Raw genomic sequence first — 24,194 nt, forward strand, 5'->3', positions numbered from 1 at the left:
GAATCCCCTTTCCGATTGTTTGGGGCATCCGGAAAAAAGCTGGTCCGGAGAAGACAAGGTGAGCGCTACCATCAGTCCTGTGTCATGCCAAAAGTAAAGCATCCTGAGACCATTCATGTGTGGGTTGCTTCTCAGCCAAGGGAGTGGGCTCACTCACAATTTTGCCTAAGAAAGCAGCCATGAATAAAGAATGGTACCAACACATCCTCCGAGAGCAACTTCTCCCAACCATCCAGGAACAGTTTGGTGACGAACAATGCCTTTTCCAGCATGATGGAGCACCTTGCCATAAGGCAAAAGTGATAACTAAGTGGCCCGGGGAACAAAACATCGATATTTTGGGTCCATGGCCAGGAAACTCCCCAGACCTTAATCCCATTGAGAACTTGTGGTCATTCCTCAAGAGGCGGGTGGACAAACAAAACCCCACAAATTCTGACAAACTCCAAGCATTGATTATGCAAGAATGGGCTGCCATCAGTCAGAATGTAGCACAGAAGTTAATTGACAGCATGCCAGGGCGGATTGCAGAGGTCTTAAAAAAGAAGGGTCAACAATGCAAATATTGACTCTTTGCATCAACTTCATGTAATTGTCAATAAAAGCCTTTGACACTTATGAAATGCTTGTAATTATACTTCAGTATTCCATAGTAACATCTGACGAAAATATCTAAAGACACTGAAGCAGCAAACTTTGTGGAAATTAATATTTGTGTCATTCTCAAAACTTATGGCCACGACTGTACACCTGGACCACCAATGTGTGGGCCTTGAAAGTATTCATACTTGACTTAGTCCAAAATTGGTTGTGTTCGAGCCTGAATTCAAAATTGATTAAAAACAAAATTCTTACCCATCTACACACAATACCCCATAATGACAAAATTAATACAGAAACATCCAATTTACATTGCCTTCGGATGGTATTCAGACCTTTTTCCACATTTTGTTACGTTACAGCCTTATTGTAAAATGGATTAAATTGTTTGTTTTTCTTCTCAATCCACACACAATACCCCATAATGACAAAGAAAAAGTTTAGAAATATTTGAAAATGTACAATAAATAAAAATAACACATTTACATAAGTATTCAGACCCTTTACTCAGTACTTTATTGAAGCCCATTTTGGCATCGATTAGAGCCTCGAGTCTTCTTGGGTATGACGCTACAAGCTTGGCACACCTGTATTTGGGGAGTTTATCCCATTCTTCTCTGCAGATCTTCTCAAGCTCTGTTAGGTTGGATGGGAAGTGATGCTGCACAGCTATTTTCAGGTCTTTTCAGAGATTCGATTGGGTTCATTTCGGGCTCTGGCTAGGCCACGCAAGAACATTCAGAGACTCATCCCAAAGCCACTCCTGCATTGTCTTGGCTGTGTGCTTAGGGTCGTTGTCTCGTTGGAAGGTAAACCTCCCCCCTGTCTGAGGTCCTGAGGGCTCTGGAGCAGTTATTCATCAAGGATCTCTGTACTTTGCGCCGTTCATCTTTCCCTCGGTCCAGACTGATCTCCCAGTCCCTGCAGCTGAAAAACATCCCCACAGCATGATTCTGCCACCACCGTGCCATCCGTAGGGATGGTGCCAGATTTCCCCCAGACGTGACATTTAGGCCAAAGAGTAATCTTGGTTTCATCAGACCAGAAAATCTTGTTTCTCATGGTCTGAGTGTCCTTTAGAGTTCTTTTGGCGAACTCCAAGCGGGCTGTCGTGTGCCTTTTACTGAGTGGCTTCCGTCTGGCCACTCTACCATTAAGGCCTGATTGGTGGAGTGCTGCAGAGATGGTTGTCTTCTGGAAGGTTCTCCCATTTCCACAGAGGAACTCCGGAGGTCTGTCAGAGTGACCATTGGGTTCTTGTTCACCTCCCTGACCAAGGCCCTTCTCCTCCGATTGCACAGTTTGGCCAGCTCTGGGAAGAGTCTTGGTGGTTCCAAACTTCTTCCATTTAAGAATGATGGAGGCCACTGTGTTCTTGGGGACCTTCAATGCTGCAGATTTCTTTCTTTTGGTACCCTTCCCCAGATCTGTGCTTTGACACAATCCTGCCTCGGAGCTCTACGGACAATTCCTTCGACCTCATGGCTTGGTTTTTACCTCATGGCTTGGTTTTTGCTCAGACATGCACTGTCAACTGTGGGACCTTATATAGACAGGGGTGTGCCTTTCCAAATCATGTCCAATCAATTGAATTTACCACAGATGGACTCCAATCAAGTTGTAGAAACATCTCAAGGATGATCAATGGAAACAGGAAGCACCGGAGGTCAATTTCGAGTCTCATAGCAAAGAGTCTGAAAACGTAAGGTATGTTTTTTTATATTTAGCACATTTTCAAACATTTATTTTTTGCTTTGTCATAATGGGGTATTGTGTGTAGATTGATGAGGATTTTTTATTTATTTAATCCTTTTTAGAATAAGGCTGTAACGTAACAAAATGTGGGAAAAGGGAAGGGGTCTGAATACTTTCTGAATGCACCGTACATAATTATTCACACCCCTGAGTCAATACATATCAGAATCACCTTTGGAAGCAATTACAGCTTTAAGTCTTTCTGGGTAAGTCTCTAAGAGCTCTGCACGCCTGGGTTACACAATATTTGCACATGATTATTTTTTTAATTCTTCAAGCTTTTTCAGTTGGTTGTTGGTAATTGCTAGACAGACATTTTCAAGTCTTGCCATAGATTTTCAAGCTGATTTAATTCAAAACTAACTTGGTCACTCAGGAACATTCAATGTCATCTTGGTAAACAATTCCACTGTATTTGTGGCTTTGTGTTTTATGTTATTGTCCAGCTGAAAATTGAATTAGTCCCAGTGTCTGGGAGACTAAAACAGACAAACATGTTTTCCTCTAGGATTTTGCCTGTGCTCAGCTCTACTGTGTTTCCTTTTATTCAATTTTTATTTATTTTAAACTTACCAATGTTGCCTCAATATTTTTGAGCAAATTTTAGGTCTGCTGAGCGCAAACTTGAACATTGGGAAAATTCGGTGCAACTTCCGGCACACATTTACTGTACCCGCTTTAAGTTTTAACAGTGGCCAAGTAGGCTACTTGATCATAATGTAGGTCTACCAGTGGCCTGCCATCAAAAACAGAAAAAAATGCATCCCATAACATTTTAACATGGAAATAGCTGTGCTATCAGTTCAATGTAGGCCTACATTCCATGAGACTTTTGAAAAAAACATACAGGGCTTGACATTAACCTGCTTATCCACTTGTCCTTCAGACAAGGAGGTGACTGAAAATGAGTTTGATGCAAGAAACCACCTTACAAAATAAAATATATCATTATTACAGAGAGTCAGACAAATTATGCTACCCTCTGCCTATTGGCTAGTTAGCGTGTTTATTCAAGAGTCTCAAAACACAACACTGCCCCTTTAAGACACAAAAAAGCTCTTTACCAGACTTGATTTTCAAAGATGGCTAGAAATACACACATTTTGTGCTCTTTTAAGAAGCAATCACTCCCCCATTGTTGACTAGGAATTAACTATAACTGGGCTAATAACTCCCTAACTAGCAAAGAATATGAACAAATGTACACAGGTGGCTACGAGCAGCTCTAGCTTTGATCTCAAAAGAATCTACTCACGACCGCTCATGCTCTCTTGTTCAAAGTGAATGGCACAGGCTCATACATGACAATGGCTATTTGCATATTGACCTACTGCAGCTCTGATTGGTTATGGTGCACTGGTCTGTGGATTAATGGTCTGAGTCCTGCATGTCAATGCAATAGAATTCTACTCCAATGCGTGCTGCCTAGAAGAAAATATCTTGAACAGTTCGTTTTGTATACTAAGTCTTGCATAGTTAATTGTGTTTCGGTATGTTACATTGAAAATGGCTAATATTGCGCTGAATCGAGCACAATTCCCACAGAGCGAAACGTTGATAGTGTTAAAGGAGAAAACTCTAGAAAGTTGAGAGAAGTTCAATACCGTGCTTTTCTGCGAGCCCTGATATTTCATCTGCGCGGCAGTCCGAGGGGAGCGCGCAGCTTAGAGGGAACATTGGGCCTTACCAATGATCGGCATACCCATAACATGATGCAGCCACCACCTTGCTTGAAAATATGATGAGTGGCACTCAGTAGTATTGTGTTGGTTTTCCCCCAACATAATGCTTTGTATCTAGGACAAAGTTAATCAAGCATTTCACGACACACGCAATAACATCTGCTAAATATGTGTATGTGACCATTAAAATTTGATATTTGATTTCTTATACACATTTTTTGCAGTTTTAGTGCCTTTCTGCAAACAGGATGCATTTTCTGGAATATTTTTTATTCCAAACAGCCTTCCTTTTCACTGTTTTATTTAGATTAGTATTGTTGAGTAACTACAATGTTGTTGTTCTATCCTCAGTTCTCCCATCACAGCCATTAAACTAACTGTTTTAAAGTCACCATTGGCCTCATGGTGAAATTTCTGAGCGATTTCCTTCCTCTCCGGCAACTGAGTTAGGAAGGACATCTGTATCTTTGTAGTGACTAGGTGCAATGATACACCATCCAAAGTGTAATTAATAACTCCACCATGTTCAAAGGGATATCCCATGTCTTATATATATATAAAAAAAAAATTATCTTAAAATGTGTCAAATAAAAAATAAAAATAAATGTATCCCTTTGTGAGGCATTGGAAAACCTCCCTGGTCTTTGTGGTTTAATCTGTGTTTGAAATTCACTGCTCGACTGAGGGACCTTACAGTTACGTGTGTGTGGGGTACAGAGATGAGGTAGTCATTCCAAAATCATGTTAAAAACTACTATTGCACACAGAGTGAGTCCATGCAACTTATGTGGCTTGTTAAGCACATTTGTACTCCTGAACTTATTTAGGCTTGACATAACAAAGGGGTTGAGTACTTATTGACTCATGATATTTCAGCTTTTCATTTTTATTAATTTGAAGAAAAAAATCTAAAAACATAATTCCACTTTGACATTATAGGGTATTGTGTATGTAGGCCAATGACACAAAATCTGAATTTAATCCATTTTAAATTCAGGCTGTAAGAACAAAACGTGGAAAAATTCAAGGGGTATGAACATATAGGTGATAGTTCCTAAACCAGAGCTGCCAACCTTGAAGAATGTTTATGAGTACCCAAAGGCCCCGCGACGGCACGCGCCACCCACACTTCTCAAATAATTGTTTTGTCTAATTGTGATGGCTGCCTCAGTAAGATCGGTAGGCTACTTATGGGTACTTAAAATACATGTTTAAGTGTACAATTAGGGCTCTCCCTAGAATTTTCTGACAAGGTGGTGCTGATGTAGGCCTAAAGTTGGATAGGGGGGAGGTCCGGAGGGGGTCAGACAACTTCCCCCTCCCTTCTTAGGGATTGACGGGACAGTTGTAAATCATGCAGCGCCTTGTCACGATTGCAGATTTTAGAGAAACAACAAATGTTGGTACATATAAGTGTCTTATATCGGCTGAAAGCTTAAATTATTGTTAATATAACTGCAATGTCCAATTTACAGTAGCTATTACTGCAAAAACAATGCAATGCTATTGTTTGAGGAGAGCTCCTAACAAAACACTTTCACCGCAATAGGTTTGATAAATTCACCTCTGAAGGTGAAATGTGTACTTACATTCTGAAATCTTGCTCTGATTTATCATCCAAAGGGTCCCAGAGATAACATGAAGTGTCATTTTGTTAAATAAAATCATTTTTCATATTCTAAAAAGGTCCATATAGCATGCACGATCGATTTTGTATTTCCACACATTCAATTTGCAAAGAAAGGAATCTGTGAAAATCTAACCCTAAACGTTGTTTCAACCAATCAAATCACATTCGTATGTATTCCTCAGAGATCCTAGAATGTAATCAGACTTCACTATATTATTAGGGGTGTAGTATATCCTATAGGACACCATATTTGGTCAGAGAGCGACGCCTTCATGGCATGCCGATGCCTTCATTTGAACTACTAACTTTGTCAAATAAGCACCAATGGGAGTCAAACAAAGCTCGCTAGATAGCCAGCAAGCTGGGCTTTACGGGAGTATCCGGAAACCCGGTATCTGTCGTAAAATGTAGCTACGAACCTTGCGCGACAGCATGCCTTATCATTTTGGACAAAAATTATAAGAATATTCAGAGTTATGAAAACTAGTTGTTTTGCAAATGTATAATATGGCTACTAATACTGGAAAAGCTAATTCAAAGTCCAAGTATACAGATTTGACGATATTGTTGCAGGAAAATGTCATATGAATGCAAATGTCTCCTTCACAATTTGCCCAAATGTACCTGGGTGACTTCACACTAAATGTCATGTAGTTCGCGCATACTTCAAGTTATCCGTCTGAAACTTTGCACATACACGGCTGCCATCTTGTGGACACCATCGGAATTACAACCAGAGTGATGGCTATAATTGGGACCTTTCTGTTGCATTTCAAAGATGGTGGTAGAAAAAAAACAGATGTTTGTTTTTGTATTTTCTTCTACCAGATCTATTGTGTTATATTCTCCTACATTCAATTCACATTTCCACAAACTTCAAAGTGTTTCCTTTCAAATGGTACCAATAATATGCATATGCTTGCTTCAGGGCCTGAGCTACAGGCAGTTAGATTTGGGTATGTAATTTTAGGTGAAAATTGAAAAAAAGGGGTCTATCCCTAGGTGTCCCGTCATGTTTAAGTGTACAATTAGGGCTCTACCTAGAATTTTCTGACAAGGTGGTGCTGATGTAGGCCTAAAGTTGGGTAGGGGGGAGGTCCGGAGGGGGTCAGACAACTTCCCCCTCCGGAAGTTGAAGCATTTTGAAGTTTTGAAAACCTCTGCCATTTCCTGAAACCTATAGTCTTAACTGATATCAAACAATGTAGTCAACAGAGAAGTCTTGTTTGAGCCTAAATTAGATGTTGTCTCAATGACCCTGACATTTTTCTAGGCTAAATTTAGGGGTAATGATTATTCTAATGGGTGTCTTTGTGGATACTAGTCTAATGAAAATGTAAACCGCCTTCTTAGTTCAATTACTGGATGCAATGTAGTAGTGTAGCTTATTGTAGGCTATGTGGAATGCAATACAACTGAACTAGGCCTATGAGCTCGTTTCAGATCTCTCCGTTGCGGAGATCAGTATGTGCAGGCAAGAAAGTGTTTTTTCTCTCACATCAGTGATATCAATGGCCAAAGTGGAGCACTGCCATCCAGCTCGAGGGAGGAATATAGTACTATGACTACGGGGCGGGCCGAAGCGGAGAGCTAAGCCAGTCCTCTGATTGGCTCAGCTCCAACTTCAGAGGGTGGAGTTAAAAACCACAATGTGCCAATTAAACGTTTCATTTTTTGTATTTTAGGTTCGTTTTTCATACCAGCGTACATAGTACATAAAATGCATGCAGGTTGACAGGTCTGATATATGCTGATTCAAATATTTATCTGCAGCAGCATGCCAGTCCATTTACTTATTTAAAAAGGGCCAGACAAGCTGTACAGAAAGACACCAGTCATGTCATGGCTGGGCCAAGACCATTACAGCTACACCGCTTTTACTGCGCAACAACAACCCATAAGGGGTCAAAACTATGATGAGAGACTATGGCCCCTCCCAGGGAGGGAACTGACTGAGTCTCACTTTGTTGTGTTCTGCAAGGGTCCAGGACCGGGCCAGTACTACCTACCTTCTTGCCACCGGAGGAGTTTCTCTCAGGTTTAGCAGACTCTCCCTTCTCCTTGCTAGAGGACTTTGACCTCTTGGTCTTCTCTTTGTCAGCCGAGACCGGGGAGTCTGAGGAGGGACTGGCACTCTTGCTGTGTTTGTTGGAGGAATCTGGGAGAGAAGCAAAAGAATAACCAACCAATAATATTGATCATGTCCATGTTGAAAAGTATGTTTTAATCTATATTCTTAGGCAGAGGTTTGCTTATTATAAATGTACATGGAGATAGCTTACTGGTTCCATTTTCATCTTTTCTGCGTTTGGATTCTAGGCTCATCTCACGGTCAGTGGTCATATGATCCTAAATTAAGGACAATGAATCAATCTCACCAGTCTTGACAATCTATGCAAAACTAATGTCAGAATTCCTCTGAAGTATTTGGCTGTTGTTCTATAGCTATCAAATCAAGATAGATATGGGACCTGAAAAAAATCAGTTTATAACATTCAGTTCCACATGGAGCCCAGTGTGGGGCTTTAACATCTCTCAATGCAACATGGCCTGTAAAATACTCACTCTCTTCCTGTCCTTTCTGTCTTTGTCTTCAGTCTTCTTCTCTTTGGAACGGCCCCGGGCATTCTCAGACTCTTTCTTGTCCGTCTCCCTCTCTCTGCTCTTGGACCGCGCAACCGAATTGTAGTTGATGTGGTGCTGTAAGGAATTAGCATACAACAGACAGACCAAAATAGATGATTATTTTTACGTTTCATGGCATTCTGTCCACTTACAGGAGGATACCTTGAAATGTGTGTGCTGAAATCAGCCCGTTTTCTCAGTGTGCCTCTATTACCAAGCCATTAACCTGACAATATAACCCCATATTCCCGGGCACACCCTGTAAACTGTACTACATGCTGCTGATCATATGAATGAACCCGCTAAGTGGCTCTGACAGTTAGTTCCTGGAGGAAAATCACTAGGATACAGTGAAAGATAAAACATTAAACACAGAAATATAGAGCGGCTAAATAAAACAGGACTAAAAACAAATAAGAAAGAGATTCAAGAGCAGAGAATGCTGGGGCCAAAGCAAGCACACCATGGGATCCTGATGGATCTAACAAGTGATCGTGTCATGTGTCCAAAAGCAGTCCCTTTCTGAGTGTAAGTCACCGATCCACAGTGCATCTTACCACTGCAGAAGTTATCGCGTAAAATAGAACATCAGGAACATTTTCAATATTGTAGTATCAAAGTTCAACACTATCCCTAACCACGTGGTCAGAGTGCACCATCCTCAGTATTCAGACCCCAAACAATTCCCTCCTCGACAACAACTGAGTCACCAGTGACTGTAGCTCAGTCCAGAGAGCATAGATATCATCCCAATAACTATACAGCGAACCATGTATAGTGTAGGTGATATGAGACTGGACCATGGGGACTGCAGGCGGGAGATCAAAATATCACAGACTAGTACAGGACACAGACAGCAGAGCAATGCTACCTGTGCTGCTGTCTAACTCAATAAAAGTTTAACAAGCTAACCTTGTACCTGCTGTATGAATTATTCACCTGGCGTAGCCATCTACAGCATCTCTAGCTCAGTCTGCAGGGAGAGCATCTAGACAGAGGAATAACTGAACTATGGTATTGGCTAGTGATTTGAGAGGAACCCAATGAATAAGGACTAGGGCTTATAGGGGTTTTGGTGGTGAAAAGGAATGGCAGGCTACAGTCTTAAAACGAGCCTAAAAAACCTAGAGCTTAATAAAGACTTCAAGTGTTTTGCTTTAAACGAATATCAGAAATCAATATGGAATAGATGCGGGTGGGTGAACGGGTGTGTGACTGCGAGACAGAGGTCTGTAGTGTGGGCTCAATAGAGGATTACCCCTCTTCTTCTCAGTCTTTTCACAGCACATCACATGCATAGCTAATGAGTCTCCAGCCGGGCAGGCATCAGGGACGGCCTTAGAAAGTGATCACAGACAAGAGGAAGAAATGCCACCTGCTTAAAATTCTGCCCTTTCGCCTTCTCTTCCCCCCCAGTGGCACAATCAGCACTTTTTCACAACAGTCTGCTGTACTGGACAAGGACTTTAATCTTTCCCATGACTCCGAGCTCATTAAAACGTAGTGTGTGGGTCTGGCTGCCTGGCACAGAGTGGACTTAAACAGAAAAACTTGACCGAAGGTGACACCTCAAGTTAAATAAAAAGTCATTGCTGAATAGTATAAGTCAGATTTATTCAGGCAGTCTGCAAAATGGTCAATTTTCCCATTCAATACGTGTGAACTACTAAAGTCCTTCTAACTGACCCCCTCCTCATGGCACTTGGAAAAGGAGAGTGAAGAAGATAACAGTCAAGGTGAATGATAATAGAGAAGTGTTTAGGAGGAGTCCAAACCTTGGATGCAGAGTCCTTGGGTTCGTTGCTATTGTCCTGTAGGAATGAATGGAGACAGATGAGCTGGGGAGTTGTCAGACAGCAGGACAGGAGGAGAAGTGTGTGGAGGGGGGTGGGGGGGGGGCTGGACAGACCGACGTCACACTTCTTTCCCTTTGACCTTCAAGGACTAAGGCTTTCACAAGGTTATTAACAGAGAGGAGAGTTCATAATAGCCTTAACAAGGGTCATCTCATAGACTTTACATTCAATTAGAAAAACACTGACAAGTGAGATGAAAATAGTGTCTGATTACTTTCTATAAAAAATTGTCTGGAATTAAATGAAGCCTCTCTGAGGCTTGAAGAAAAGCTGGTATTTTACTTTGTTTGTAGTGCATGTGGAGTAAACTAACAAAAGAACTGAACTGTGTATGTATGTCTGACTAAATTAATTACATTTCGTATGTGCTCTGCTCTCCTACGTTTTAACACTGTTGTTGTCACTTACAGTTGAGAATGGATAAGACACAGGGAGGAGCCTATCTCTCTGGTGGTAGTAAACATTAAGACCTATCACAAGCTTCCAGCGGTTTAGGCAACGCTCCAGCAGATCCAGAAGGCTTCGCCAACACTTTCTCTCCCTCTCGCGCTCTCTGTAGTAGAAGGCAGGCTTTATTTTCCTTCTGTACTTTTGGCTGGTGTAAAACTGAAGCTCCCGCTCGTCTCTCCTGCTCTCTGTGGGCCTGGGTGCTGGTGGTGCTTGGGATTCCCACTGCGCGTGTGACAGGGTGGTAGGGGTGTTGAGGGGGATTGATGGTTGTAGGTGGGGAAGGGTTGTGGGGGGGAGGCCAAAGGAACAACTGACTGCGTACACATCTTGAGTGGAAGCGAAGGTACAGACTGAGGCTGCATGAAGGCTGATTGAACAGATCAGAGCTAACGGTGGGGACAGATGACGTAGCGGCAGCAGCAGGACGGCTCTCTGCATCTCCTCCTGTAGCAGATAGACTTCCTCTGAAGACACTGTGCCACTGCGGACTCAGCCCAACCCCCGCTGGATTCCCGTAGATTCAGAGGAAAAGAAAAACACTTCACGCCACTTCAAACAATAAATATTTTCAGCTTCCGGAAAACAGGATAAAAACTCTTCCATCTTGGGTGCTATTTAGAACTGAAAAATACGATCTTAGAGGTGGGGTCTTCTTTTCAGCTGGCCAGCGAAAAAGGAGCAAGCTCCTGACTTGGAAGGCATTTTACTTGAGGAAAAATAGTGCTCTCAAAAAGAGAAAAAAGGGTGAGGACTATAGAAATGCATAAAAACTCCTCTCGCACTTTTACTGCTTTCATTCACATGAAAATAAATTAATATTTCAATATATACATTTTTCTCTTGGCTAAGTCCTTGATGGTTTTCCCCACTCAGGAAACTATTAAGGAAAAGTCCATGGAATTATTTCCAAACGGTCATGGTTTAGGAAGGGGATTCCAGACGGGGCTCCCATGTGTGAGAACTCTCCTCGGTGATCTTGAGGGACGATGGAACACGCAACAGTTGGGAACGCTCCGGCAGAAAGGGAAGAAACACGCGCACAGCCTTCCTCAGGCCATACTAACCTTAACAGAGGAGGAATGGGATGGTGAAGTGTGGGTCTCCAGTTTTCGCCTTTTGTGATCTGGAATAAACAAGAGGATTAAATTCAGTTAGTTCTCATTTCAACAGGCACATTCAAACTAATAGCTCCAATTACCCATTGACAACGATGAGAAAATCAGAAACAGTATATGAGCAGAGCCCATGTTGAAGGTTAGGCTGCTTACCCCTCTCAGATTCAGCAGACTCCAATCGGGGAACTGGAGACTTGAGGGATCCGGACATGGCACTCCTGTCTCCTCCCTTCTCTTTGCTCTTAGTCTCCTTGGCTCCAGTGTCACGCTCCCTGGATGGCTCCTTGGGCTCTCCGTTGCCAGCCTTGGCCTTGTTGTCCTCTTTGCTGCTCTTCTCTTCCGCCTTCTGCTTGTCCCGGTCTGCCTTGGGCGTCTTCTCCTTACCCTCGCGTGGTGCCCGCTCCTCCTTGCCGCCTGCTCCTCTCTCATCTCTCTGCTTTTCCCGCCGGCTCTCCCCCTTGGTCTCTAGAGTGCTGCCTGGAGTCTTCTCCTTTTTCTCTTTTTTCTCCTTCCCGCTCTTTTCTTTGTCATCCCTCTCTTTGATGGTTTTGGTGCTGCGAGAGAAACAGAATGGACATGGTTCAGAGTTCAACATGGACAACATTGCTACGGATAAGCAAGACTGATTCAACATGCTCATAGAAATCCTACAGAGTCAATCTTAAATTCATGTATATAATCATTCAAACTTCAGATGTCTAGTCTTAATAGCCACCAGTTCAAAGTGCAGTGTTAGATTCCAATCTGGTGATTCACTGACTGACTTATTCAAACAACTGATCGAGCTCTTTCCTGTTTTATTCAGTCTTTTTTTACGTATTAATGAGCTATAGTTGAGAACCATAAATAAGTAAATCTAATTGTTTCCCAGCCCCAGTGCTGTGGGCTGCTGTTGGCTGGCCTCCATGACTACCTGTTAGGAGCCCCATTCCCGTTGCTGGTGGTCACTTTGGCCGCTGTGCTGTTGGCTTTGTTCACTGGCTTCGCTGCACCCTGAGATTTATCCTTGGCTCGATCTATCAAAACATGAAGCAGCAACAGAATGAACACAATGGCCCTTTCAATAAAACAACTGTTCCGAGACTAATTAAAACTAGAACACCTGTCATACTGTGTGTGACAGGTAACCACAAGTCTATCAGATCATCTTATGACAGAAGGCCAGATCTTAGTGGAAACTTGTTGGATCTCCCCACTCACCGGCGTCCTCACTGACGCCCTCCTCCGTCTTGCTGGCGTTGGTGGCAGGCTTGGCCGTGGTGCCAGGGCCGTTTTGCTGGCTGACAGGGGTGGCGCTCCTCACCGGCTGCTCCTTGTGGTGGAACTCATTCTCAGGAACCATGTGCGCCTTCCTGCCTTTCAACTGGCCAGAATAGCTGCAAGAGGCATGGAGAGTACAACAAGGTACAAGCAGGGCAATCATACAGCATTACACCCCATACACACCACAGAAACAGAACTCCCACATAGGGACGCAATAACATAATGATGATATCTTTCCACTCACACACACGGGATGTGCATCTATCCTTACAAGCACGATTCGATACACATCTACAGTACCAGTAAAACGTTTGGACACAGCTACTCATTCAAGGGTTTTTCTTAATTTGTACTGTTTACTACATTGTAGAATAATACTGCCCTACTAAGCAAAAAGGCAGGGTCTTCCTTTCCAGTGGCGGTCCTCGTGAGAGCCGGTTTCATTATAGCGCTTGATGGTTTTTCCGCATTGACTGACCTTCATGTCTTAAAGTAATGTTGGACTGTCGTTTCTCTTTGCTTATATTTGAGGCGTTCTTGCCATAATATGGACTTGGTCTTTTACCAAATAGGGCACTCTTCTGTATACCACCCCTACGTTGTTACAACATAACTGATTGGCTCAAATGCATTAAGGAAAGAAATTCCACAAATGAACTTTTAACAAGGCACACCTGTTAATGAAATGCATTCCAGGTGACTACCTCATGAAGCTGGTTGAGAGAATACCAAGTGTGTGCAAAGATGTCAAGGCAAAGGATGGCTACTTTAAAGAATCTCAAATATGAAATATATTTTGATTTGTTTAACACTATTTTGGTTACTACATGACTCCATATGTGTAATGTCATAGTTTTGATGTCTTCACTATTATTCTACAATTTAGAAAATAGTCAAAATAAAGAACAACCCTGGAATGAGTAGGTGTGTCCAAATTTTTGACTGGCCTCTGATACAATACAGGAACGATACTTTCAGTTTGAAATGAGTCGGTGAGATTCGATTTCATTAGCGTAACAAATCGATGCGATTCGGTTTGATTCAATGCACAAACAACTGTTGCATGAACAAATTCATTTTACATTCTAAATGAATATCTGATACGGATGGAGCTCAGGAGCTGAGCTGGATTGGTCTGAGCGGCCCTGTGTGTGTGTGTGTGTGTGTGTATGATGTAGTGTGTGAGCTGTCTTTATGTTTCCCACCCCCTACTTTTTATCTGAAATCCTGATCACTCAATGATGAACTTGTCATATAGAAGATAGAAATGTGTTGTGCTAGTAATATGTCAATATTCATCTTCAGAAATGAGCTATGACATACATAGCCAATTCACATAACACAGCTTTGGATTTCACCACCGTCTCAAAAGAGAATTGTTTAGAACTTTACAGAGGAGAGCTACTCTTCTCCTGTTCTGATCAGTGCAGCCCGCAAAAATTATTGCCGTCCTTGTTATGAAATTACACCTTCACCCTGTGCATGTAAAAATGACGAAATGTAGACTGTTTTAAAGCAGAACTACCAAAAATACTTATTACGGTGAACATTGTAATTGAAAAGCCCCCATCAGCAGTTAGATGTGGAACCAGCAAGACGTTACTTGTGTCCACTTCGGTAGCCTATACAGCTCCACCAGTGAAACACAATTTGGTAACAATGACCCAGCCAATTACATTGATTGTCCCGCAATAAAGCCTATGATTTAATCATGCGAAAGCCATTTTACAAACATTGAATGCTGAAGGTGCCGCACAGACGTAGCCTAAAAATATTAGAATAGGGATAGGGTAGGCCTACCTCTCATTGGTAGCATCTCCCGCACTGTCCCCCTACGCTGCTGATACTCTTATTATCTATGCATACACTTTAATAACTCTACCTACATGTACATAATTACCTCGACTAGTCGGTACCCCCTGTATATAGCCCCGCTATTGTTATTTACTGCTGCTCTTTAATTATTTGTTATTCTTATCGCTTACTTTTTGTGGGGGGGGGTTCTTAAAACTCCTTTGTTGGTTAAGGTCTTGTAAGTTAACAGTTCACTGTAAGGTGTTGTATTCGGCGCATGTGACAAATAAAATTTGATTTGACAGTTGTGATCTGACTTGTAGTCATACACAGTTACATGCATAAAAGTTTGATAGGCTGAAGGAAAGGACACATCAATTCAGCCAACAGAATAGAGGTATTTTTTCGGAATAAGTCAGAACAAAATATTATGAGTAAAAAAAGCTGGTGAACCGGCGATTTCGTAACGTTTTAATAGTTTTTCTTACCAATGCATGCTTCATTTGGATCAGTTTGGACTCCTGCGGGCCGATGCACTCACATCTTAAACATTTGAACTGGGGGCCGATGCGTATCGGTGAATCGTTACATCCCAAACACACACACACACGGGATCAGTGCCTCTCTAAGTGAGGATTTGCCAGGTACATCCTGTAAAGCTCTGTAGAGGATTATGTTTGTTTAGCTGTCTGAAGTGCTTTGCAGCAGCACCAGGTGACTGACAATCCCAGGCAGACAGCTAGACTAGGCCTACACCTTAATTAAATCAGTCCTCATTACCACACCAGCTCCTTAAGCCCCATCCTCTACTAGTCACTACAAGACAAAGTACCAAGATAATGTATCTGTTCTCACAACTCTGTTTAGATAATCCCCAACAAGTGCTTCCCAATGTAAATAACATCTGGATAAAAATACAACTCAACCTTCCCTAATGATAATTCATCCAATACCACTTCATCTATACCGCTGCAGTTCTTTTTGCATTGAAAGTACACACCTCCATTTAACCACCCTTTGCTTCTACTAGCAACAAACTGAAAAACCTAACAGCAATATGTTAGGTAATTGCCACACAACAAACTACAACTCCGACAATGCTAGTGAACTGTGCCTGGGCTGCACACAATGCGGCTGGTGGACTCTGTGTTACCCCATGGCCAAGGCATAGAGGTCTGGCCTCTTCTCCTTCTCCTCCAGACAGATCTTGTGGACACGGCACTCGAGTGCCTGGCCCAGGTTCAGCACTTTGGGGTAGCAGGGCAGGATTTTGGTCAGCACGATCAGGATGTTCCGGATGTGGGTGTATTCCCCCGTCTCCAAGCAGTGGACTGATGCCTAGAGGGCACAGAGGGGAGAGCGAGGAGTGTATTGTAACTGCTTGACCGGTTGCTATTTCCTGCTAGCGTTGTCCGTCACATTTTTCTTCATTTAAACTATTGAATTCTGAATAATGGTAGTAAATGAATGGGTGTTAATGAGACAAAAATACCAGATTGACTTCTTCAGAAGGCAATGAAACAAAGGGAGGAACTCACTTTAGTCAGCTTGTAGTGCCATTTGTGCACCACATGTCTGAAGTTCTCATAGTCCAGCTGGTCTGCTTTGTTCCCTCCGTCGAAGCCTGTGGCTCTGAAAATGGTCAGGAAGCCTGGGTAGTTACCACACTCCTTGAAGAGGGAACAACACACAGACAAGATGAAGTGTTAACACTGGTTACATGTGCATTCTACATGTAACATTCTACTTCCACACTTCAGTGAATATTAGTAATGTCAATAGATAATGTTGGCCAACCTCAAATCAACTCCTTGCCCCGACACATTTGTAGATTTGAGAGGATGTAGTGTGTGAGTAAGTAATGTGTGTGAGATAGGTGGTCTCCTCACCTTCTCGTAGACAGCTCGGTCACTGTGCCAGCGGGTCACCGTCTCCAGCATGCAGCACAAGAAGCGTCCGTAGCGTCGCGACTCGTTCTCCGTGCAGCTGGCCACCGTGTAGATGATGTCAGAGAACACCTGCAGAGAGGACCACGCAACACAGTTAGGAGGTCAGGGCGGAGTAACTAAGTGACAAAAATCCCATGGTATAATGACATGTGACAACCAGAGATAGTAGAGGGCAGAAAGGTGAAAGCAAGAAAGACAGAGAGAAAGGGAGTAGTCTCACCCGGTCATAGCAGAGCAGGGTGCAGAAGTTGGGGGTCTTCTGCTGGTGCACCAGCTCCACAAAGCGGGCACAGTACACAGCGTCGATGGCAGAGAAGATACAGCGAGGAAACAGACACAGCTGCAGGAACTTAGTGATGGTCTCATTCTTGGTGGATTCTGAGAGGGAAAGAAAGGTGTGAGGGAGAGGGAAGGGATTGATTAAAAAAAGGATGTGAGAACAGTGAATTAAGATTTACCGTCAACTAACTTGCATGACTCATCTTTAGAGTGACTCAGAGGTAATTCTTCAAACAAGATTTGAGGTTAAACCCACTCTTTTAAAATGTCATTAGCGTAGGTTGTATGGCTGTACAGTGAAATCGTTCATATGACTGACGTGTGCTTTAATGAAATGGGAGAGTTGACATCTGCCATTAGCCCAGATCCTCTAAAACAGACTATGGCGCCATTACATCAAACAACTTGTCATGGCCGTTAACTGGGCTAAAACAAACAAGGTGAGGCTGGTTTTCAGTAGCCTCATGGGAGCTGAGGGGGCTTGACTGTGGTGTTACTGTCCCAATAGAGTATTGTCCCCCAATGGGAACAGGCAGCTGGGTATGGGAGGGTCTGCTGGGACTAGTGTTGTGAGGGGCAGTCAGCAGTGTGTGTGTGTGTCTTTGAGAGATCGAGGGGGGAGAGATAGCGGGGGGAGGGGGATAGAGAGAGGGGGGAGAGAGAGATAGCGGGGGGAGGGATAGGGAGAGAGAAAGAGGAGGGAGAGAGAAAGAGGGGGGAGAGAGAAAGAGAGCGAGCGAGCACGATGGTATCTTACTAGCGAGGAGCCAGTTGTCCTTCTCCAGTTTGAGGCGGTGCAGGACCCTCTGGACGTGCTCCAGCTGTTTCTTCTCCTCCTCCTGCAGCTTCTCCTGTAGGGCCGTGCAGCGCTCCTTCTCCTTCTTCTTCTTGTTCATTGGCTACAGACGGACACCATAGACAGACAAGCAGGCTGCTGTTTAGACAGAGTGAACACATGCAGAGAAAACACTAACAACAACTTAAAGCTCAAGCACAATACAATTACAGTACTCTTTAACCATTACCCTGCAAGTCAAGTGATAATTGGAGAACATTGCAATTACACCACAATGAAGTGTATAACTGTGTTTGGAGGGCATTTAGATTAACTGGAAGATGAGAATAGTCTCTTCGTGCTGCAGTGTTGTCTTTTCCTACTAGCACTGACTTCACTGATAACTACTTTGAGGGAAAATGTACTTCCTACAACTGTAGTATGTGGTTGTCTCACCCATCTTCAGATGAATGCACTAATTGTCTCTCTGGATAAGAGTCTGCTAAATGACTAAAATGCAGTCTCCCGGGTGGCGCAGTGGTCTAGGGCACTGCTTCGCAGTGCTAGCTGCGCCACCAGAGTCTCTGGGTTCGCGCCCAGGCTGGGCTGGGTTCGCGCCCAGGCTCTGTCGCAGCCGGGAGATCCGTGGGGCGACGCACAATTGGCATAGCGTCGTCCGGGTTAGGGAGGGTTTGGCCGGTAGGGATATCCTTGTCTCAGTATGTATATAAAAAAGAAAAAAAAGATTTTTTTTTTTTTTTTATAAAAAATGAATGCACTCTACTGTAAGTCGCTCTGGATAAGAGCGTCTGCTAAATGACTAAAATGTAATGTAAATGTAAAGTACTACTTATGTCGTTTTTTCTGTTATCTGTACTTTACTACTTATATATTTGACAATTTTTACTTCACTAAATTCCGAAAGAAAATTTTCTTTTTACATTTTCCCCTGATATCCAAAAGTACTAGTTACAGTACTTTTTGAATGCTTAGCAGTACAGGAAATATGACCCAATTCATGACCCATCCCTACTGTCTCTGATCTGGCGGACTCATTAAACACAAATGCTTCATCTGTAAATGATGTCTGAGTGTTGGAGTGTGCCCCTGGCTATCCGTAAATAAAACAAAACAAATTGCGCTGTGTGGTTTGCTTAATAAGTCATTTGAAATAATTTATACTTTTACTTAAGACATTTAGAAACAAATACTTTTAGACTTTTACACAAGTAGTATTTTACTGGGTGACTCACTTTTACCTTAATAGAAAATGACTTAAGCATCTTTACTCTTACTCAAGTATGACAAATCGGGTACTTTTTCAACCACTGCAAAAAAAAGAAAAAAGAAGAAATAATACAAGTGTTGTCATCAAGGGGTCTGCTAGATGCCCGAGTCGTGTTTAGAGTATTCGGCACCATAAGGAAGAAAACAGACTGACACGGGGGAACTGGGTCTGGACTAATAATAAAAGCACATTTTGGTTTGAATGCGGTGTCCGTTGTGCGCTCTAATGAACACAACCATGATGTTGTGACTCACCACATCAGGGTTCTCCTCGATGGCCTTGACCTGGACCTGGAGCTTCTTCACCTCACGGTCGTAGGCGTTGTGTGGCACGGCCAGGTCGTACATGGTCAGCGACCAGAAGGTGGCGTAGAACTGGGGTCGGAGGTCGTCCCAGACACGGGGCGGGTGCAGGGACACCACGGCCTCGTGCACCGGCGACATCACCAGCTCGCACGCAGCCACGTACTTATGGACCTTCTGCTGCTGCCGGTTGCTCTTCTCGGCTTTCTTCAGCTCATCATACTTAGACTGGGGAGAGGCGACACTCAGTTACTGTCTCCTTTACATGGTAAGATTAACAAACGGATTGATATACAGTATGTTTCAGCATAGGAGTTTACAGCCCGATTCTCCCTGGCTGTGAAAGGAGCAGCCTGGGTCAGCCTGACCCATAGTGCTGTACTATACATGACTCCCAGCAGGACAGTGGGTCTGATCTGTTCCCAGACACACAACCTGACCGAGTCCATTTCCTCATGATGGATGTGTGTCAGCTGTGATTGTTCAGATGGCGAGACCATGCCGTGTGACGGCAGCAGAGGGGGAACTCGGGATGTTTCAAGTCCGGCCAGGGGGACCGTAAATGAGGTTACACAGCACTCTCTCAAACTGAGACCATTCTTTCAGGATTCTACATGGCCAGTGTTCTCAAAGCATTACTGTGCACATCATTTCAAAGTGAGTCTTATTTGTATTGAATTTATTTGTACATCGTTTATACTCGCTGTATCTATTTGTCATACCGTACAGACTAAAGGTGAAGTGCCAGAGGGAAGGAGAGACTACTCACCAGGATCTGATGTCCATACATGGGGCGTGAGAGGAAGAAGGCAGCGTCATGGGGAGTGTGGAACTGGTTACAAAGGATGTCAATGGAGGGAACACGCTTGATGTAGTCCTCAGTACTCAGGTTGGAGGCCAGGAAGCCACCAAACTGCACCAGGGTGTCGTGACACTGTAGCCAAGGGACAGGGAGTCAGAGAATGGCACCCTAATCCTTATTTAGTGCACTACTTATGGCCTCTGGACAAAAGCAGGGGATAAAAACGAAATAATTTTCCAATAGTATCATTCTGAACAGAATAAAAAAAAAAATCTTTCCATTCCACTGTTCCGACTTACTAAATTATGTTCTGAACCGTTCGTACCAACAAAAAAAAAAGTACTGGTTTATATCGTTCCTTTCAGTTCCTTTTTAAACCTCTGAAATCAAAAGTTTTGTTACCTTAGCTTGACATTAAATTACTTCACCAATCAGTGACGATAGAGCACCTTGCTATGGAGCAGTCAAGATGTAGTCGTTTTAGCCTAGGCATCCGTGCATGGGCGCTATTGGCTGCCTAAGCTATAGTTGTTTACATGTGCGATGGACAGACAAATGTAGGGCGTGAGATGCAACTGACAATTCGCGGGTCGGGAGAGCGAGAGTGGGGGGAGGCTTGGCTTGAAGCACCTGGCATTGTTAGGACATGCATTATATGAATTAGGCCCACAGAATTATACCTATGTAGGAGCGGGTTCTATGGAGGAACTTCGATTGTCTTTGAACTTCCGAGAGTTGGCTTAAAGTTGGACCAGAGCTAGCTAGCTGACAATCTTGTATGTGCAGAGCGGCACCAGAATTAAAAACACGTCTTACCTTTTTGTAGTTAATAAAGCCAATGTGAAACGTGATATCTATTGTATCTGTAACTAGCATTGAAAAAGTTAAGAGATTCTTCTCTAATGAAAAATCTCTCCCTAAATTCTGAATCATGCTTGTAACGTCAGTAGGCTACAGTAGCCTAAGGTTCGGAACGAAGGGGCAAGTTGCAGACACATGTAAACACACACACTGGCAAAGACTTTCAACTGGCAGACAGACACCGGAATAACTGAGTTACTGAGTGAGGGCTTTGCATATGCTTTGAAAACAACGGTTCTGTTCCGGAACAGTATTGATCACTTATGTTCCTCGAAAAATGTTGTTTTATGCGCTGTTCCCTGAACTGGTTCAAACCCCTGGTCAAAAGTAGTTCTCTATCACAGAAGGTTGGTGGCAGCTTAATTGGGGAGGACGGGCTCGTGGTAATGGCTGGAGTGGTCTCCTGTGTGCTCGATATAGGGAATAGGACACAGCCAGTTCATTCTCCCTTATTGCACTGCCATGTTTGTGTGCTATTAGTCCCACAGTTTCTCATTTGTTTAAAGACACAACCTGATTTATTCAAACTATCCATCAATGTGGCCCAATACTACAAACAGAGGCATTTTTGGGGGGGGATTATCGCTGAGGAACGCTCACAGCTTCCAGGCAACATGGGGGAATTGAACCAAACAATTGTCAGCTGTGTAATATTTAAGAAATAACAAAAGGGGAGAATTCCCTTCATCTGCATTCCCCTGATGTAGCTTATCGACATGACTTCTAGTTACCCTCTGTGCTTATCAATATGCTATTTTAAGCAAAGGAAAAGCAATGACATATTGACTATTTAAGAACTCTAAACGGTAGAACTCTCCAAGGCGTGAAACTAGTGTAAGTAAAGCTGTAAAGGGGGTCAGTATGTACCTGGTCGTACAGCTTGCCCACCAGTTTGAGGTGTTTCTCACCCCCCTCCAGAAAGACCACCCCGTTGCGTTGCTGGGCCATGAGGAGACAGAGGGGCAGGGCCAGATCATGGTCCAACAGGGCATCCTTTAGACGCTGGGACGACTTCTTAGTGTTACGGATCTGACCAAAGTAACCACCCTGGGGACAGAAAATATAACTGCATTGTTTCAAGTCATGCTGAGGAATAGCCAACTAATGCAATGTGCCTCTGCTTTGAGCTGGTCATGGTGTACAGTTTCAAATCAGACCAAACAGGGTCCTGTACCTCTGCTTTGAGTTGCTCCCCTCCAGTCATAGCTTCCATCTGCTCTGATGTCATCTCGTCAGTGATCTCGATCCCGGCCATCTTCTGCACCACCTCTTTCAGAATCAACAGGTCAAAACTGCAGCGGTGGGAACACAACATAACCACAGTGTATACATATTTGTGAATGCAGACATAAATAATATGTGCGCATACATAAAAATAAACATGGGTAAAAAAAACAAGGTTGGGGGCAAATACAACCGTGGGAGTAGCTAAGGACAGGGCACTAATAATAACATAATTCAGCATGCCGTTTCATAGGGCGTTGTGGCAGAGTGCCACCTCTATTTACTTCCCCTTCATCCCTGGCCCTGGAAAGGACTGATCTGAACTGATGAGAGAGAGAGATGAGAGAGTGGCCATGGAGCCCAGTGTGATTTACTACCTGCTGACTCCAGGCATCACAGGGAGACCAGCGCTGATATAATTACCCTTCCCTCCTCCTCTATGGAAGCCCAAACCCCCACACAGTCTGCAGCCTCCTCATCAACACACATTACTCAGCAGCTCTGCCCAGTCCAGGGCGGCACAACAATGGCAAAGACCCCCCTCCCCCTCTCAGCCCTGGCCTTGTATTGCTACAGTCTGTCCCTGTTCTGATTCAGGAGAGGCCATACAGAGACAGAGGGGACCCAGTTGATTGACTATGAGTGACGACTCCATCACTATGAATCACATCAGAGCCAGCAAGTCAATGAGGCGCCCGTCTGCCAGCTCAGAAGTTATAGATACCTCTTCCCTGCTTTCAGCGTATTGGTCACATACTGGAGGAGGCCAGCTAACTCAATTGGGTATTTCCTGAATACCGCTCCACACAGACTGGCCAGGCCTGGAGATAGGAGAAAAAGGTCAGCAGTCAATCAGTTGTCAAGCAGACATATATATGTTGCATAAAATACAGTCAACTAAAGTATAGTTGCACTGGGCTGTAACTACATGGAACAAAAGTACACCCAAAAGCCCCTTCGATAATAAAGCAGATTCGTGACATCAGGGTCATGTTTAGTATGGTACACTGTAGAACAATATATTGTAACAGAAAACAAAAATCTGTGTTCTAATTGGACAAGTTCAGGTAGTACCCACCCATTTCACCATATTTAGAAATATTTTCTCCAAACGGAATACAACCCAGATCAAATAATTCCCCCCCACATTGCTGTAGTTGAACCCTTGCAAGGAAGAACCATATACAGTACAGTGCCTTCGGAAAGTATTCAGACCCATTGAATTTTTCCACATTTTGTTAGGTTACAGCCTTAATATAAAATTGATTAAATCGCTTTTCCCCCTCATCAATTTACACACAATACCCCATATTGACAAGACAAAAAACGGTTTGTAGAAATATCACGGAAATATCACATTTACATAAGTAGTTAGACTTTACTCAAGCACCTTTGGCAGCGATTACAGCCTCGAGTCGTCATGGTATGACGCTACAAGCTTGGCACACCTGTATTTGGAGAGTTTCTCACATTCTTCAGCAGATCCTCCATCTGCCAGGTTGGATGGGGAGTGTTGCTGCACAGCTATTTTCAGGTCTCTCCAGAGATGTTCGATTGGGTTCAAGTCCGGGCTCTGGCTGGGCCACTCAAGGACATTCAGAGACTTGCCCCGAAGCCACTTCTGCGTTGTCTTGGCTGTAAGCCTGTCCTGTTGGAAGGTGAACCTTCACCCCAGTCTGAGGTCCTGAGCGCTCCGGAGCAGGTTTTCATCAAGGATCTCTCTGTATTTTGCTCCGTTCATCTTTGCCTTGATCCTGACCAAACTCCCAGTCCCAGCCACTGAAAAACATCCCTACAGCATGATGCTGCTACCACCATGCTTTACCGTAGAGATGGTGCCAGGTTTCCTCCAGACATGACGCTTGGCATTCAGGTCAGAGTTGGTTTCATCGAACCAGAGAATCTTGTTTCTCATGGCCTGAGAGTCCTTAAGGTACCTTTTGG

At 43.5% G+C, this 24,194-nt stretch overlaps 1 protein-coding gene across 2 annotated transcripts in view; it reads right to left on the minus strand.

Annotated features, from left to right (window-relative positions):
• The window catches only part of LOC139533904 (THO complex subunit 2-like), a 73,422-nt gene that overhangs the window by 2,276 nt on the left and 46,952 nt on the right, over nt 1–24,194 (minus strand). For both annotated transcript variants that reach the window (XM_071332390.1, XM_071332397.1), the window contains exons 19-36: nt 22,975–23,071; nt 22,201–22,318; nt 21,894–22,073; nt 20,133–20,297; nt 19,316–19,591; nt 17,756–17,897; nt 16,940–17,097; nt 16,660–16,788; nt 16,309–16,440; nt 15,924–16,108; nt 12,914–13,089; nt 12,627–12,729; nt 11,867–12,267; nt 11,663–11,721; nt 10,068–10,103; nt 8,233–8,367; nt 7,950–8,016; nt 7,677–7,825 (exon numbers count right to left, since the gene is read on the minus strand). In XM_071332390.1, coding sequence (XP_071188491.1) covers nt 7,677–7,825; nt 7,950–8,016; nt 8,233–8,367; nt 10,068–10,103; nt 11,663–11,721; nt 11,867–12,267; nt 12,627–12,729; nt 12,914–13,089; nt 15,924–16,108; nt 16,309–16,440; nt 16,660–16,788; nt 16,940–17,097; nt 17,756–17,897; nt 19,316–19,591; nt 20,133–20,297; nt 21,894–22,073; nt 22,201–22,318; nt 22,975–23,071 — 2,708 coding nt within the window. The remainder of the gene's footprint in view (nt 1–7,676; nt 7,826–7,949; nt 8,017–8,232; nt 8,368–10,067; nt 10,104–11,662; nt 11,722–11,866; nt 12,268–12,626; nt 12,730–12,913; nt 13,090–15,923; nt 16,109–16,308; nt 16,441–16,659; nt 16,789–16,939; nt 17,098–17,755; nt 17,898–19,315; nt 19,592–20,132; nt 20,298–21,893; nt 22,074–22,200; nt 22,319–22,974; nt 23,072–24,194) is intronic.

The sequence above is a fragment of the Salvelinus alpinus genome, chromosome 1, assembly GCF_045679555.1.
Source record: "Salvelinus alpinus chromosome 1, SLU_Salpinus.1, whole genome shotgun sequence".
In the NCBI taxonomy this organism is placed as follows: Eukaryota; Metazoa; Chordata; class Actinopteri; order Salmoniformes; family Salmonidae; genus Salvelinus; species Salvelinus alpinus.